Below are 18,543 nucleotides of genomic sequence, written 5' to 3'. Positions count from 1 at the left end.
AAGTGTTAGTGTGAACAGACCCAGGCCAGACTGCTGTAGAGAAAACTGTTTAAATGAAGGTTTTATCACCTGAACACAAGGTGGAGTTATATGAGGTGACTGTAACGATAATGAGCTGTTTTATATGTTCTATATCTGTTCTGTTCTGGATCTGTTCTATATCTGTTCTGTATCTGTTCTGGATCTGTTCTATATCTGTTCTATATCTGTTCTGGATCTGTTCTGGATCTGTTCTGTCATATTTGATGCTGTTGAGGTTGGCAGGTTTCACTGTCCTCACACTCCTGTGTTGGACAGACTCTGCTGTGTGGCTTCAGTCCAAGCCGTAGATTAGATGTGACTGTTGAAAAGCAGAGTGAACACGGCAGAGAATGAAAGCGGTCGTTCTGGTGGTAAATGTAGTTCAGTTCCAGGTTCTGCTCTCCAGGGAGTTCTGAAGGAAATCTGAATTCAGCTCACAGTCTGAGCAACTGAGCTGAGACACAACGAGGACAAAGGACACAGAGGGACTGACCACTGAGTCTGTCTATCTGTCTATCTATCTATCTATCTATCTATCTATCTATCTATCTATCTATCTATCTATCTATCTATCTATCTATCTATCTATCTATCTATCTATCTATCTATGTCTATCTATGTCTATCTATGTCTATATATATATATATAATTTCCAATGAGACTCAGTCGTCCAATCCACTGATAAAAACTGTATTTGGACAGTTTATCAGTGCTTATACATGTTATACATTCACAAAAATACATGTATTCAACATTTTTGTTATGAAACCTCCTGTAATTACACAAGATATTTGTCAATTAACAAACAAGTCTGGTTCAACTGACAGAACTAAATACTTCTGTTACAGTTAATTGTCAGTAATTTTATCTGGTTTTAATTTAATTTTTTTACAGTATTAAACTTTAAATTAACAGTTTAATCTCATAAATAGAAAAGAAATATTTGTGAAATTACGATACATTTGCAAATATATTTTAACTATTTCTCTGTGAAAAAAGAAAAAAAATTCTTTAAAAAATGGAATTTTTTGGTTATTCATAGTTACTGTTTTCTCGTGTTATTTTACATTTGACATGTAAAATCACAGTCTGTTTTTGTCATTTCATTGATATTATCCTGTATCTTAAATATACAGGAAAAATCTGTAAAATAAACAGTGAAAATTCTGTTAAATTACAGATTGTTTTTTTTTTTACAGTGAAGGTCAGTATTTCTACTTCAGTGGGATGTTGACTATACCCCATACTAGTACTTCAACTAGTATTAATACAATGACATGAAGGGTAATTAAATAGATTAGCTGAAATGAACTGTGGGTTTAGTCCTGTGCAGTCCTGTTGTTTCAGTCTCCGCCCTTTTTGCCCCCCCCCCCTCAGACTGGAGGAGCCTGTACCGCTGCTGCTGGGTGCCATCTTTCTGCTCGTTCTCCCGTCGTCCTCTACCACCCACCATGAACCAGGTACGCACTGACCCCGCCCATTCCTGTCACCTCTGTCACAGGTTCATTCAGTCACATCTGACCTTTGACCTTTGACCTCTGACCTCACAAAGAGCTGTTTCATCATTTACTGTGTGTTTGTTTTTGCTGACATGCAAACCCACTGTTCCTATAAAGTTGGAATAACATATCTGTACCAAGGTTATTAACATTAACAAAAACTAATGAGATGACGAAAACTAGAATTGAAAAAACATTTTCCTTAACTGAAATTTAAAAAATATATAACTAAAAGAAAAAAATGATAACTAACTAAACTGTATTGTGTGTTTACAAAACTAACTAAAATGGATAAAAATTATGGATAAAATTCCCTTTGTGTTTGTCTCTTTGTCAATGTCGGATTGATACGATATCGATTTATTTCGCTCTAGCAATTTTAGCTAGCGGCACCATATGATATTTAATGGTCTGTCACTTGAGGTGACTTGTGGTTTAGAGTCGTCTTCTGGTCCCCACTGGATTTGTGAAATACAAAAATTACACTGAAGATATTAACAATCGAGGATGTTAACGTCATTTTAATTCAGATTCCACATACAGACCAATTAGATATCAAGTGGGTCAGAACCAGTAAAATATTATCATATTAAACCTATAAATAATGAAAACAGCAAATTTTATCTTTGTTTTAGTGTAAAAAAGTAAAATGACATGAAAATGTTTATATTAAAAAACTGTTATTTTACAAAAAATGTTGGAAAAACCTGAAATGTCTTAAGATAAGTAAATGGAATTGTACCAATATTCTGCCTGTTATTAAATTTGTTGTGCATTTGTAATTGTAATGTAAGTTGTAACGCACATGTGTAAATGATAAACTGATAATCTGAGGCATAAAATTGTTAAAATTGCACTTGTTTTTCTTAAGACATTTCCAGTTGTGCATGTTATTCAGATTTTTGTAGATGTACACATTATCATAATTTAATTTTACTTTTTCCACTGTTATTATTTTACTGGTCTGGTCCACTGGAGGTCAAATCAAGGTTATTATCGTTAATGAAAACTAACAAAATGATGAAAACTAGAATTGAAAAAACATTTTCATTAACTGAAAAAAATTAAAAACTATAATTAAAAGAAAAAAATGATCACTAACTGCAACTGTATTGTGTGTTTACAAAACTAACAAAAACATATAAAAAATTATGGATAAAATTCCCTTCGTTTTTGTTTTTGTCATTGTTGGATTGATACAAAATCCATTTATTTCGCTCTAGCAATTTTAGCTGCTGGCACCATATGATATTTAACGGTCCGTCACTTGTGGTTTCCAGTCGTCTTCTGGTCCCCACTCTACCTGGAAACATGGAGACTAAAGTTGGGAGAAAGCAGCAGAGTCCTGTCTGGGATTTATTTGAATACGACGACAGAGAAAAAGAGAAAAGAGACGACAAAAAACTAAAACTAAGCATTTAGAAAATAAGAAAAACTAATAAAAACTATCAAACCTGCTCTAAAAACTAATTAAAACTAACTGAATTAGAGAAAAAAAAGTCAAGATTAAATAAAACTAAACTATAATGAAAAATCCAAAACTATCAGAACCTTGGATCCAGCTGGGCTGAATGTGGAACTGAACAAAATGAGTTTGACACCTCTGTGTTAGTTTTTCCACCTTAAACATACAAACGTGCTAAAAAAATACCAGATTTCTAAAACTTGTTGAACGTGTGTGCTGTCTGTTCTCCTCAGATGATTCCAAGCTCCTCCAGGTCACCATCCCCACCGCCCCCCCTGTGTTTGCCACCCTGGGGGGTTCCCTGACTCTGCCCTGTCTGGTGTCTCTGGCCCACCCCCCACCATCTCCCTCTTCCGCTGCCGGCCGCCACGCGGTCCTGTCCCTGCCTCGGGTCAAATGGAGCGTGCTGACCCACGGCCGTGAAGCGGAGATCCTGGTCGCCCGCGGCGACAGGGTGAGAGTCAGCGAGGCCTATAAGGAGCGGGCGTCGCTGCTGAACTACGCCCGCTCCCCAGCTGACCTCACCCTGCGTCTGGAGGAGCTGAGGCACAACGACACCGGCTTCTACCGCTGTGAGGTCCAGCAGGGCCTGGAGGACGCTGACGATGTGGTCCAGGTCAAGGTCAGAGGTACAGGTCCGACACAACACAGATCCATATATGTGTGTGTGTATATATATATATATATATATATATATATATATATGTATATATATATACACACACACACTATATTGCCAAAAGTATTTGCTCACCTGCTTTGACTCACATATGAATGTCAGGTCCATCCCATTCCTAGTCTATGGGTTCAGTCTGACGTGGCTCCACCCTTTGCAGCTATAACAGCTTCAGCTCTTCTGGGAAGGCTGTCCACAAGGTTTAGGAGTGTGTTCATGGGAATTTTTGACCATTCTTCCAGAAGCGCATTTGTGAGGTCCCACACTGATGTTGGACAGAAGGCCTGGCTCTCAGTCTGCGCTCTAATTCATCCAAAGGTGTTCTATGGGGTTGAGGTCAGGACTGTGTGCAGGCCAGTCCAGTTCATCCACACCAGACTCTGTCCTCCATGTCCAAATGGACCTTGCTTTGTGCACTGGTGCACAGTCATGTTGGAAGAAGAAGGGGCCAGCTCCAAACTGTTCCCACAAAGTTGGGAGTGTGGAATTGTCCAAAATGTCTTGTTCTGCTGAAGCATTCCCAGTTCCTTTCACTGGAACTAAGGGGCCCAGCCCAGCTCCTGAAAAACAACCCCACACCATAATCCCCCCTCCACCAAACTTTACACTTGGCACAGTGCGCTCCCACAAGTATCGTTCTCCTGGTGACCGCCAAACCCAGACCCGTCCATCAGATCGCCAGATGGAGAAGTGCGATTGGTCAGTCCAGAGAAGGCTCCTCCGCTGCTCTACAGTCCAGTGGCGGCGTGCTTTACACCACTGCACCCGGCGCTTTGCATTGCACTTGGTGATGTATGGCTTGGATGCAGCTGCTCGGCCACGGAAACCCATTCCATGAAGCTCTGTGTGCACTGTTCTGGAGCTAATCTGAAGGACACATGAAGTTTGGAGGTCTGTACCATTGACTCTGCAGACAGTCGTCCACCTCTTCGCACTCTGCGCCTCAGCATCCGCTGACCCCGCTCCGTCAGTTTCCTTGGCCTACCACTGCGTGGCTGAGTCGCTGTCGTTCCCAAACACTTCCACTTTCTTATAATCCAGCTGACAGCTGACTGTGGAATATTTAGGAGCCAGGAAATGTCACCACTGGATTTGTTGCACAGGTGGCATCCTATCACAGTTCCACGCTGGAATTCACTGAGCTCCTGAGAGAGACCCATTCTGTCACAAATGTTTGTAAAAGCAGTCTGCATGACTAGGGCTGGATTTAATACACCTGTGGACATGGAAGGGACTGGAACAGCTGAGTCTGAGGATTTGGATGGGGGAGACAATACTTTTGGCAATGTAGTGTGTGTGTATATATATATATATACAGTACAGGCCAAAAGTTTGGACACACCTTCTCATTCTTCGCATTTTCTTTATTTTCCATGACTATTTTCATTGTAGATTCTCACTGAAGGCATCAAAACTATGAATGAACACATGTGCAATTATGTACTTAACAAAAAAGTGTGAAATAACTGAAAACATCTCTTATATTCTAGTTTCTTCAAAGTATCCACCCTTAGCTCTGATGACTGCCTTGCACACCCTTGGCATTCTCTTGATGAGCTTCCAGAGGTAGTCACCTGAAATGGTTTCCACTTCATAGCTGTGCCTTGTCAGGGTTACTTAGTGGAATTTCTTGCCTTATTGATGGGGTTGGGACCATCAGTTGTGTTGTGCAGAAGTCAGGTTGATGCACAGCTGACAGCCCTATTGGACAACTGTTAGAATGCATATTATGGCGAGAACCAATCAGCTAAGTAAAGACAAACGAGTGGCCATCATTACTTTAAGAAATGAAGGTCAGTCAGTCTAGAAAATTTCAAAAACTTTGAATGTGTCCCCAAGTGCAGTCGCAAAAACCATCAAGCGCCCAAACGAAACTGGCTCACATGAGGACCGCCCCAGGAAAGGAAGACCAAGAGTCACCTCTGATGCTGAAGATAAGTTCATCTGAGTCACCAGCCTCAGAAATCGCAAATTAACAGCAGCTCAGATTCGAGACCAGATGAATACCACACAGAGCTCTAGCAGCAGACACATCTCTACAACAACTGTTAAGAGGAGACTGCGTGAATCAGGCCTTCATGGTCAAACAGCTGCTAGGAAACCACTGCTCAGGAGAGGCAACAAACACAAGAGATTTATTTGGGCCAAGAAACCCAAGGAATGGACATTAGACCAGTGGAAATCTGTGCTTTGGTCTGATGAGTCCAAATTTGAGATCTTTGGATCCAACCGCCGTGTCTTTGTGCGACGCAGAAAAGGTGAACGGATGGATGCTACATGCCTGGTTCCCACCGTGAAGCATGGAGGGGGAGGTGTGATGGTGTGGGGGTGCTTTGCTGGTGACGCTGTTGGGGATTTATTCAAGATTGAAGGCAACCTGAATCAGCATGGCTACCACAGCATCCTGAAGTGACATGCCATTCCATCCGGTCTGCGTTTAGTTGGACCATCATTTATGTTTCAACAGGACAATGACCCCAAACACACCTCCAGGCTGTGTGAGGGATATTTGACCAAGAAGGAGAGTGATGGAGTGCTGCGCCAGATGACCTGGCCTCCACAGTCACCGGACCTGAACCCAATCAAGATGGTTTGGGGTGAGCTGGACCACAGAGTGAAGGCAAAAGGGCCAACAAGTGCTAAGCATCTGTGGGAACTTCTTCAAGACTGTTAGGAAACCATTTCAGGTGACTACCTCTGGAAGCTCATCAAGAGAATGCCAAGAGTGTGCAAAACAGTCATCAGAGCTAAGGGTGGCTACTTTGAAGAAACTAGAATATAAGAGATGTTTTCAGTTATTTCACACTTTTTTGTTAAGTACATAATTCCACATGTGTTCATTCATAGTTTTGATGCCTTCAGTGAGAATCTACAATGTAAATAGTCATGAAATAAAGAAAATGCAAAGAATGAGAAGGTGTGTCCAAACTTTTGGCCTGTACTGTATGTGTGTATATATATATATATATATATATATATATATATATATATATATATTTTTTTTTTTTTTTTTTTTTTTTTTTTTTCACTTTTCAAAATCAATACTTACTTCATGGGTACTTCATTAACATAATGTTGAATTCTCTCATGATGGGCCTGAAGACATTAAAATAATGTTGTAATATAATATTGATGTTTTTAGGAGATGTGCTGTAACTTTAAGACCAAATTTTAGATTTTTTGAAGCACTCTTCGTAATCACACTAATAATTTGTAAGACAGATGTAGACTTCCCAAAGCTCTCGTCTCTGCAGGGGTGGTGTTTCACTATCGTGATGCTTCGAGCCGCTACGCCTTTACGTTTGACCAAGCCAGAGAAGCGTGCCAGGACATCGGCGCTGGTATTGCCAGTCCGGAGCAGCTGACGGCCGCGTACCACAGCGGCTACGAACAGTGTGACGCAGGCTGGCTGTCGGACCGCTCAGTCCGGTAAGGCCTTCAGACCAAACACAACCACCCCAGATTCAGGAACCTCTGAGCCTCAAACCTTCAGCGTCTGGGATCAGATCTGAACTGAGCTTTGAGAAAGTCTAACTTTTAGTCTGTATTTGACAAAATGACCAACACACAAAGCTCCAGACTAACAAACAAACAAACAAACTGAACCACCTCAAATAGGTGTGGCTAGTAAAACCACCAACAGAGTGTCCGGGGGGGGGGGGGGGGTGTGCCCAGACTGGACTACTCATCTAGACCACATCTGTTCTAGTCTCAGGTCCTCATTTAGATGAGAGACACTAGTCTGTTTTCCATGGTCCATCTGAGCTAAACTGTCCCCATGTTTCCTAAATGTGTTCCAAACACAAGTGTGTTCTGTTGGTTTGTCCGTTCAGTCCCTGCTGTGCTGCTGAGTTTCTTTCTTGTGGTAGATGTCAGTGTCAGTCCTTCATAAACAAATAAATCTGTGTTGGTTTGAATCTAGAATGCTGGTTCCTCCTCTATCTCCTCCTAAATTCTAAACTGATGTGTTTTCCTGCTGTGTCCACACACATACACACATGTTTGGGTTCAACTCTTCTTCTTCTCTTCTAACATCCATCAACATCTTTTTGTTTTGGTCATGTGACTCTAGTTGGACTAAAGATCTTTCCATTACAGTTTTGTGTCATATACCAATTTACCTACGAGAAAACACCTCCAACAACAACTAAAACTTTTCATCAAAAAACAAGTTTTGGTGAAATTGTCATTTTTCCATTAGACAAATTTTGATGTGTAAGTTATATTCACTTAATTTGAAGGTCAATGGAAAAGAATCTACTGTCCTCAAACTCCACATGCAGAGCTCATACTGATGTGTGCCATCAGGGATGAAGGCGTGGCTGCAGGGTTGACCTGGATGCGTTTCCTTCTCCAGATACCCCATCCAGATGCCAAGGGAGGGCTGTTTTGGGGACATGGACGGACTACCTGGAGTGAGGAACTATGGGCTGTTGGAACCTGATGAGCTGTATGACGTCTACTGCTATGTGGAGAGCACCGACGGTAACCAACTGATGGAAGATGTTGAACTTTAATGTAGGAACATATGAGAACCAAGGTTCTAATAGTTTTGGATTTTTCATTATAGTTTAGTTTTATTTAGTTTTTACTTTTTTCTCTCTAATTCAGTTGGTTTTAATTCGTTTTTAGAGCAGGTTTGATAGTTTTTATTAGTTTTTCTTATTTTCTAAATGCTTAGTTTTAGTTTAATTTTAGTTTTTTGTTGTCTCTTTTCTCTTTTTCTCTGTCGTCGTATTCAAATAAATCCCAGACAGGACTCTGCTGCTTTCTCCCAACTTTAGTCTCCATGTTTCCAGGTAGAGTGGGGAGGAGAAGACGACTGGAAACCACAAGTGAACACAAGTGATGGACCGTTAAATATCATATGGTGCCGCTAGCTAAAATTGCTATTGTTCACGATAATAACCTCGATTTGACCTCCAGTGGACCAGACCAGTAAAATAATAACAGTGGAAAAAGTAAAATTAAATTATGATAATGTGTACATCTACAAAAATCTGAATAACATGCACAACTGGAAATGTCTTAAGAAAAACAAGTGCAATTTTAACAATTTTATGCCTCAGATTATCAGTTTATCATTTACACATGTGCGTTACAACTTACATTACAATTACAAATGCACAACACATTTATTAACAGGCAGAATATTGGTACAATTGCATTTACTTATCTTAAGACATTTCAGGTTTTTCCAACATTTTTTGTAAAATAACAGTTTTTTAATATAAACATGTTCATGTCATTTTACTTTTTTACACTAAAACAAAGATAAAATTTGCTGTTTTCATTATTTATAGGTTTAATATGATAATATTTTACTGGTTCTGAGCCACTTGATATCTAATTGGTCTGTATGTGGAATCTGAATTAAAATAATGTTAACATCCTCGATTTTTAATATCTTCAGTGTAATTTTTGTATTTCACAAATCCAGTGGGGACCAGAAGACGACTGGAAACCACAAGTGAACACAAGTGACGGACCGTTAAATATCATATGGTGCCGCTAGCTAAAATTGCTAGAGCGAAATAAATCGATATCGTATCAATCCGACATTGACAAAGACGAAAACTAAGGGAATTTTATCCATAATTTTTTCAGTTTTAGTTAGTTTTGTAAACACGCAATACAGTTTCAGTTAGTTATCGTTTTTTTCTCTTAATTATTGTTTTTATTTATTTCAGTTAACAAAAATGTTTTTACAATTGTAGTTTTCGTCATTTCGTTAGTTTTCGTTAACGATTATAACCTTGATTCTAATCAGTGGAACTGTTGAACCCTCCTGGACTTGGACGTATGAGCTCCACCTCTGCCAATGGTTTTACTGGTTTTACTGGTTTTACTGGTGACATCTGGTTTCATCAAGTATCACATATTTTTTGATTCTTGGGAACCTGAAGTTTTTCTACATGTCTGTTCTTTTCGTTCTTTTTTTTTTAATGTTTTAGACTTTGCAGGGAATTGTGTCTGCCTCTAACCTTTTATTATCCTACCCACTTTTACACTGAGCAGATTTTCCTCAGAAATATATCCCATTTAAATCCAAACAAACTGTCTGCATATATGACACACATTGACTCCAGAGGTTTGGACGTCCAGCCCAAGCAGACATGACACCAGTGGAAGACTCTGGTTTTTAAAGCAGATGAAAAGATCTGTGCAGCATTTCTCAAACTGTGGGGCGGGGCCTCTAGGGGAGGGGCGGAGACCAGGGGGCGGGACAACTGGGAGAGAAAGGAAAAATGTGAGTCATTTTTAATTTGCTCTGAAAATTAAGCAAAAGCAGAAACTGATGTTTATTATATTCATTAGTTTTCATTAACAGTAATAACCTTGATGAGGACACACATCAGAAAGAAAATAAATGTAGTTCCTTAATCTGCAGGTTCCTTCATTAAACCTAAAAGACCTGCTCCTTTGACAGTAGTGAGGAGGATGTCAGTTCGTAACTCAGAGCCTGTGAATCTGCAGCTGTCAGCTGTGTTTGACCTTCTATGTGGGTTTGGAAGCCAGAGCTTGTGTGCTGAGCCAGACCTTCTGAGCCCTAGTTTATAGAATAAAACATTTTTATTCAATGTCCAATGTCCACAGAGTCTGATGGACTATTGGTACCAGTTATCGTCCATCATTCATTGTCTGTAAAAAAAACATTTCAAGGATCTTCTTCTCTGAAACTGTCAGTCAGAATGATTTGATATTTGTTGTGGAACATCTTTGGGGTAAGGTCTACCAAGGTTGTTCAAAGAATCGGGAAATATTGATTTTTGAAATTTTTATGAATTTTTTAAATGTTTCAAAGGTGGATGTTTGGTTCTATAAGGGTTAAAGGAGGACGTTTGGGTCTTTAAAGGTTAAAGGTGAACGTTTGGGTCTTTAAAGGTTAAAGGTGAACGTTTGGGTCTTTAAAGGTTAAAGGTGGATGTTTGGGTCTTTAAAGGTTAAAGGAGGACGTTTGGGTCTTTAAAGGTTAAAGGTGAACGTTTGGGTCTTTAAAGGTTAAAGGTGAACGTTTGGGTCTTTAAAGGTTAAAGGTGGATGTTTGGGTCTTTAAAGGTTAAAGGTGGATGTTTGGGTCTTTAAAGGTTAAAGGTGAACGTTTGGGTCTTTAAAGGTTAAAGGAGGACGTTTGGGTCTTTAAAGGTTAAAGGTGAACGTTTGGGTCTTTAAAGGTTAAAGGTGGATGTTTGGGTCTTTAAAGGTTAAAGGAGGACGTTTGGTTCTTTAAAGGTTAAAGGTGGACGTTTGGGTCTTTAAGGGTTAAAGGAGGACGTTTGGGTCTTTAAGGGTTAAAGGTGGACATTTGGGTCTTTAAGGGTTAAAGGTGGACGTTTGGGTCTTTAAGGGTTAAAGGAGGACGTTTGGGTCTGTAAGGGTTAAAGGTGGACGTTTGGGTCTTTAAGGGTTAAAGGTGGACATTTGGGTCTTTAAGGGTTAAAGGAGGACGTTTGGGTCTTTAAGGGTTAAAGGTGGACAGTTGGGTCTTTAAGGGTTAAAGGTGGACGTTGGGTCTTTAAGGGTTAAAGGAGGACGTTTGGGTCTTTAAGGGTTAAAGGTGGACAGTTGGGTCTTTAAGGGTTAAAGGTGGACAGTTGGGTCTTTAAGGGTTAAAGGAGGACGTTTGGGTCTTTAAGGGTTAACATCAAACGTAGTAAAATTGTCCTAAAAATGGCACTGATTTAATTGGACTAATGTGTCTTTAACCAAAGGCTGAATGCCAAAAGCAGAGGTACTGTGGTTAAATAAATGTGTGTGTAGTGAGCTCCGACCACATTGAATGACATCAACTAAAAGAAGTCTATAGTAACAACAGCTGACAGTCAGGAGTGTAATTTCACAAACACAGTAATCCAATACTAAATCCATAGAATAACATCCTAAAATCCAAACTGTCTTCTTCTTTAAAGGTGAAGTGTTCCATGGGTGGACGCCTCAGCATTTTACCTTTGGGGAGGCCAAGTCCTACTGTCTGAGTCTGGGGGCAGAGCTGGCCACCACGGCTCAGCTGTACGCAGCGTGGAACGACGGTCTGAACCACTGCAGCCCGGGGTGGCTGGCGGACGGAAGCGTGCGCTACCCGATCGTTACCCCGAGAGAGCGCTGTGGAGGGGGGGAGCCTGGAGTCAGAACAGTTTATCGCTTCAGTAATCAGACGGGCTTCCCCGAGGCCAATACTCGACATGATGTCTACTGTTTCAAAAGTAAGACAATATTTACTATAGGAATGTAATGATATGAAAATTTCATATATATTGGTTCATATTATTGGTTATTGTGACCAAAATTATCACGGTTATCATTATTACCGTGGTATTATTGAAATTGTGCTCAAAATATTCAAAAAGTACTAAAACACACTGAAATAATTTAACCAAGTTGTATTTTAAAAAAAAATAATAATAATAATTACAATTGGCACAATGTCCCTTCTGCTGCAGAAACATTCAAATATTAACCCTTAGTGGTCTGAGCCTATTTTGTCTGTTTTTCCAGTCCTTTTGATTTTGCCTTTATATACTATATAAACAAATGTTTACTATAGCCATGTGTGGAATCTTTTTTTTCAGCACAACTTCATTTATATCATTTGAATATTATTTTTTTTCACTTTAACCTACGATATCAAAACACAAAAGGACAAAAAACACACAAAAAATATAAAATCTGATTTGAAAAATGTATGTAATTTATTGCATAAATAAGACACAGATGTGTATCAACCCTTTTCAAAGACTTTAAAAGTGAATATTGGTTCCAAATATTAGGTATATACAATTAAAATTGTAATAAATTAAAACTATAATCAAATATTTGACATAAAAGCAGATCTTTACATAGGCGTTTTTTCCCCTAAAAGTGCACTAATCAAACACGGTTATCATGATAATTAGAATTTAAGCGGTAATACTAACCGTCTCCGACTTTACTGCGGTTTATTGTTATACCGGTAATCGTTACATCCCTAATTTACAATATTAACCATTTTTACAGTAAACCTGCAACATGGTGTTTCTGTAATAGTTGTGGATCCTTGAGTAGCATCTGAAGTTGCCTCCCCCTCCCCCTCCCCCTCCCCCTCCCCCACAGTGGTCACTAATAACTAAGGGCCTGATTTACTAAAGGTTTGTGCGTATAAAAATGTGCTCAAATTTGACTGTTCACACACAAACAGGTTGAAGCTGATCTACTAACAGGACGCACCGAGGGTTGTGTCTTTGAAATGGTCAAAATAACTCGATTTAACCCATTTAGCCCGTTTGCCTTAATGAATATGCGATATGGGAATTTCTGCCGGAACGCAGAAAATTATTGTGAAGAGTAGATGCAAATATTTCTCTAAACGTGCGGAATATGATTGACCAAACCTGAAACTGGTTGTTGTGGCTGGTTTTGCGTCTATATTGATCAGGTCTTAAAGGCAGGTTTGAACCGGAACAGCTTCACCATAAACTGGCTGAGGAGGCGGGGCTTAGGCCCAACCAAAGGCAACACCCACAACCAATCTGTTCTGATCACAGCAACATTTATGGAACGACCCAACAACAAATAATACAGACAGATGTCCTACCCACAATGCCATTGGAGAATTTCTAGAACACAGGTGTCAAACATGCGGCCCGGGGCCAAAGGGTCCAGTCCAGCCCCTGGGATGAATCTGTGAAATACAAAAATTACACTGAAGATATGAATCATTTTAGTTCAGGTTCCACAAACAGATCAATTTCATCTCCAGTGGGTCAGATCAGTTAAATACTATCATAATAACAGATAAATACTCACAACTCCAAATTTTTCTCCTTGTAAATGTAAACATTTTCATGTCATTTTATTGTATTTACACTAAAACAAATTATCATTTCAGAAAAACACCAATAACCTGAACAAATATGAACATTTTGAAATGTCTGAGGTGTAATTTTACCAATATTCTGTCTATTATTTAATTTTTTGTGTATTTGTTGATCCACTGTACGTTGTAGTTTACATGTGTAAATGATAAACTGAGACATAATATTGTTAAAATTGCACTTAGTTTTCTTAATAAATGTCAGTTTGTTCATGTTATTCACATTGTTTTAAAGTTGGTAGATGTAAACATTTTCATTGCATAATTTTACTTTTTTCGCTCTAAAACATAGAGGAAAGTTTGGACATTATTTATTAGGCCTGTAACGGTACACGTACCGAACCGAACCATTTCGGTACACAGCTGTTCGGTTCGGTACACAGCTGTACCGAAACGGCACAGTATGATGAGAAAAAGAAAAAGGAACGAAAAACGTTGTTTGATGCGGAACTTTAAATCCACGCAAGTTCCACACGGACATATGGAAGGACGCGCACATTGACCCAAAATATGAAATAGCAGCTGATATAAGGTAAAAAAAACAAAAAAACAACAACAAATATGATGTGAACCTGGAAGGAGACCCTCTGGAGACCCTCCGCCATCATTACAGTCCTGTTTGGGACCAGTTCAGGTTCAGGTGAAAGACAACAACCAGGAAAGAGATGTTAATAAGATGGATGTTGTTTGCTGCCTATGAACTGTGGTAGTTCTAAAACACTTACACTAGCTCTCGCTCTCGCTCTCTCTCTCTCTCTCTCTCTCTTTCACTCACACACACGCTGTATAACAGAGGAATAGAACCTGGAGTTGGACATTGAAAGAATATAAAGTTTCACTTTCGTTTCACGCCAGCGTTAGTTACATTAGTTATGGACACCCCCACCCCCCCCAGCTCCGACCAAAAAAAAACAACCCAAAAACATCCCCCCGACAAATCGCACCCTGCACGCGCGCACATACATAAAGTGTCCTAAACAGTTTGTTGTCTGTCCTAAAATAAATAATTTGGTTTATTTTTTGTTGTTAAAGTTGCTCTTCAGTTTATTTAAACAGAATACCAGTTTGTCCTCTTGCTAATGTTGCACTTCATGTGGAATTTTTTTGTTATTTTTCTGCAGAATGTGAACTGACAGAACTGTGATTAGATTTTTGTTGTTTGTTCAAAACTCCCTTTCAGGTAAAAGTGCAATACTAATGTTTAAAATACATTTAGTAATATTAATAATTCATTTTATTTTCTATTTGATTTATAGCAGCAGAATTATATTCCTGTTTTTCTATATTCTATTGTGTCCAAAAATTGGGGGAAAATTTTTCAAAAATTAGTAAATGTATTAAAGACATTTTGAGGGGTTTTCTTTCTTCCCGTACTGAACCGAAAAAAAACCGAACCGTGGCTTTGAAAACCGAAAATGTACCGAACCGAAAATTTTGTGTACCATTACAGGCTTATTATTTATATATTATTATGTTATTATTTTACTGGTCCAGCCCACTGCAGATCAAATTGGGCTTAATGTGGCCCTTGAACTAAAATGAGTTTGACACCACTGTTCTAGATGTTCTAGTGGCTGATCTGGGTCCAGTCCCAGTCCCAGTCCCAGTCCTCAGGACCTTCTCTGACTAAACTCCTCCTACGGTTCATTTCCGTCTGGATCATTCCATTCCAGTCACTGTTCCATTAGTGCAGGTGGGTCCCACAGCAGTTTATACAGCCCACTGTCTCCATGACGACAACAGTAGCACACGCTAAACCCTCATTTAAATATGGCGGTCTCCAAGACTTTGACCTGGTGTCATCTGTGCAGATCATCTGAGATGATCCACCAGTGACACACAAATCAATAGCACACGTATTTTTTTAGTGTGAGCAAGTAAATTTGCGATCTTCGTAAATCAGGCCCTAACAGTTCCTTGTTGGAGCTCATCAGTGTTTTGTCCATTTGAGTTTTTAATGAGGTAAGTTGACAGTGCATGTCATCAGTCATGATGACAAAAGCAGAGGTCCACTCTGAACAGCTGTAGAAACATATGTGTAATATGAAGAACCCACTGGATGGAAATGTTCACCGAAGAAACGACCATTTGGATTGTATGAATTCAGTAACGTTATTATCATTATTTGGGAATAATCAGTACTTGTGCGTTTCTGTGGCCGCTGTAGGGGAAGGTAGTTTCTTTTTTTTCTTTTTTATTTTTTTTTTCTTTTAATTTTTTTTTTTTTATTTATTTTTCTTTATTTTTTGTATTTTTAATTTGTATTTTTTTATTTTTAATTTTTTAATTTTTAATGTTTTTTTTTTTTAGTAATTTTTATTTTATTTATTTATTTATTTATTTATTTATTTATTTACTTATTTATTTATTTATGTATTTATTTATTATAGGGGAACGTAGTTTCTTGTTTTATTTATTTATTTATTTATTTATTTATTTTTATTATAGGGGAAGGTAGTTTCTTTTTTTTCTTTTATGTTATTTTAAAAAAAACATTACATTTTATTTATTTATTTATTTAATTTTTTTGTTATAGGGGACGGTAGTTTCAACTTTAACAGATGTGATTAAATATCATTTCCAATCCTACTCTTTATTCTAGGAGATAATGGACATTTTACAGAATCTCCTCAGGACCTTCCTTCTACAGAGCCTGAAGACATCGGTCAGGATGTGGTTTTCTTGACGAACCCTGCAGAGGAGGAGGAGGAGGTGACGTCACAGCAGAGCAGAGAGGCCCATCACACAGAGGAGGTTTTAAAGCAGGCTTTGAACCCAGTGGTGAAGGCCAGCGTTCCCCGTTCCCATCAGCCGTCCACAGACACACATGACGAAGAGTCTCAGAAACACTTCTCTTCCTCTGTAGAAGATACAACTGTCAGTGTGGTTGACTCCACCGAGGAGAAGATGACAGATGAGGAGCTGCATCACATGACTGACAGACCGACACCAGTAAGTCTGCACACGTTTAGGACGGCCTTAAAGTAGAGCCCAGTTTGAACACTGGTACTGACCCTAACATGGACGTGTTCTTCTGACCAGAGGGGGCTTATGGGGCAGCGCTCCAGTTCCACTGGTCACTGCTCCAGTTCCACTGGTCAGTGTTCCAGTTCCACTGGTCACTGCTCCAGTTCCACTGGTCAGTGCTCCAGTTCCACTGGTCAGTGCTCCAGTTCCACTGGTCAGTGCTCCAGTTCCACTGGTCAGTGCTCCAGTTCCACTGGTCAGTGTTCCAGTTCCACTGGTCAGTGCTCCAGTTCCACTGGTCAGCGTTCCAGTTCCACTGGTCAGTGCTCCAGTTCCACTGGTCAGTGCTCCAGTTCCACTGGTCAGTGTTCCAGTTCCACTGGTCACTGCTCCAGTTCCACTGGTCAGTGCTGCAGTTCCACTGGTCAGTGCAGAGAGACAATTGTTACTCTGATTTTAGTTTCACTGGTACATGAGACATGATCATGTACGGAATGACTGCTGTTGTGTACCTGTTGTTTATCTGTTGTGTATTTGTTGTGTACCTGTTGTGTATTTGTTGTGTACCTGTTGTTTCATATCATGGTTATTGTGACCAAAATTATCACGGTTATCATTATTATTGCGGTATTGTTGAAATTGTGCTCAGACTGTTCAAAAAGTACTGATACCAGGGGCGTAGGGACACTAGGGACACGTCCCTGCCAATATCCATCCACTCCTGTGTTGTCCCTACCAATCCAACCGCTGTCTGTAGTGTTAACTCAATGATTATGGCACACAAAGGGTTAACAGTCGGTCTCTGCTAGAAGTCCCGCCTCTAACCTAATTATCACTCTCCGATTGGCTCTGCGGTTTTACTATGGTACATGTGATTGGCCATCCCCGCTGTTACTCCATCTACTTGTAAAAGCTACAGTTACCCACTAGTGGGACAGGAAAAAAAAAAGTTGGACTGGACAGGAGACAGTTCGTATCTCCAGCCCACTTAGTGTAAGTTGTCAACATGTTTGCATATGTTCTGCCTGGGTCACGTCAGCTAGACGGGTTTGAATATCAGAGGTGTCATTTACATGTACATTTGTACATGTGTCTGTTTGCATGTGTGTGTATGTGTGTCTGTGTGTGCAGGGCCGGTTCATGGCATAGGCTGATAACTGATAACAGGATCATTTATCATTAATTGTCTTAAAAATAAAGAAATGAGAGGAAAAAAAACAAAACAACCCCCCCGTAATTTCTCAGGTGAACTCTCCCAGACCGGTGCTCACTGAGCATGTGCAGAAGTGACAGAGACAGTGGAGCTGAATGACAGTCAGACAGGTGTAGAACTAAACATCCAGGTAAAGGATGGAGAGTTTATCACCATGAAAAGGCCTTCAAGGCCTGAGCTGCACAGTTTAGAAGAGAGAGAAGAGGAGGCAGAAAAGTAATCCAATTACAGAGGGATGTAACCTGTTATAATGTTAAAAAACATTTGATGTTGCTAGTAACAGCTAGCTGAACTGAAATGAAGCAAAGTTGGCTAATAATGGAACTGTAGATGAATAAGAGATGAGAGATCTGCTGAGGTGTGTGGGTTAGTGATGATGAACTGGGTTACGAGGGCTGTTCAATAAGTTCATGGCCTCACCCAGAAATACTGGTTGTTATAATACAGGATGTTACATTCTTTCGTGATGGGATAGTGATGCTTGAACATCGATGGACCAAGTGCATTGCTGTAAATGGAGATTATGTTGAAAAATAAACTATAAATTATCAGTCTGTGTTGTTCTGTTCTGGGTGAGGCCATGAACTTATTGAACAGCCCTCGTATATGTGTGTCTGTCTGGTTTATATATGTTTCTATGTGGTTTACTGCTGGCTGCTTTGTGCATCTCCTCTCATGCTTCATGTATCTCCTCTTTGTGCCCCCCCCACACACACACACACATATGCATGTGTGTGTGTGCGTTTGTGTGCATGTGTGTGTTTTTTAGGGGGGGGGGGGGGGGCACCAAATTCATACCTCTCCTAGGGTGCCAAAATGGCTGGAACTGACTGACTATGATTGTTTGCTTGT

The 18,543-nt window shown here is 39.7% G+C and overlaps 1 protein-coding gene across 1 annotated transcript in view; it reads left to right on the top strand.

Moving 5' to 3' along the window:
- Nucleotides 1-18,543, top strand: part of bcan (brevican) — a 49,042-nt gene that overhangs the window by 6,375 nt on the left and 24,124 nt on the right. Inside the window, exons 2-7 of the mRNA XM_030158458.1 lie at nucleotides 1,399-1,481; nucleotides 3,219-3,614; nucleotides 6,916-7,090; nucleotides 8,019-8,146; nucleotides 11,572-11,865; nucleotides 16,114-16,463. Of these exons, the coding sequence (XP_030014318.1) occupies nucleotides 1,399-1,481; nucleotides 3,219-3,614; nucleotides 6,916-7,090; nucleotides 8,019-8,146; nucleotides 11,572-11,865; nucleotides 16,114-16,463 (1,426 nt within the window). The remainder of the gene's footprint in view (nucleotides 1-1,398; nucleotides 1,482-3,218; nucleotides 3,615-6,915; nucleotides 7,091-8,018; nucleotides 8,147-11,571; nucleotides 11,866-16,113; nucleotides 16,464-18,543) is intronic.

This window comes from Sphaeramia orbicularis, chromosome 16 (assembly GCF_902148855.1).
Source record: "Sphaeramia orbicularis chromosome 16, fSphaOr1.1, whole genome shotgun sequence".
Taxonomy (NCBI): Eukaryota; Metazoa; Chordata; class Actinopteri; order Kurtiformes; family Apogonidae; genus Sphaeramia; species Sphaeramia orbicularis.
Note: the sequence above shows the minus strand (reverse complement) of the source record. Positions and strands in the feature narration are given on the sequence as shown.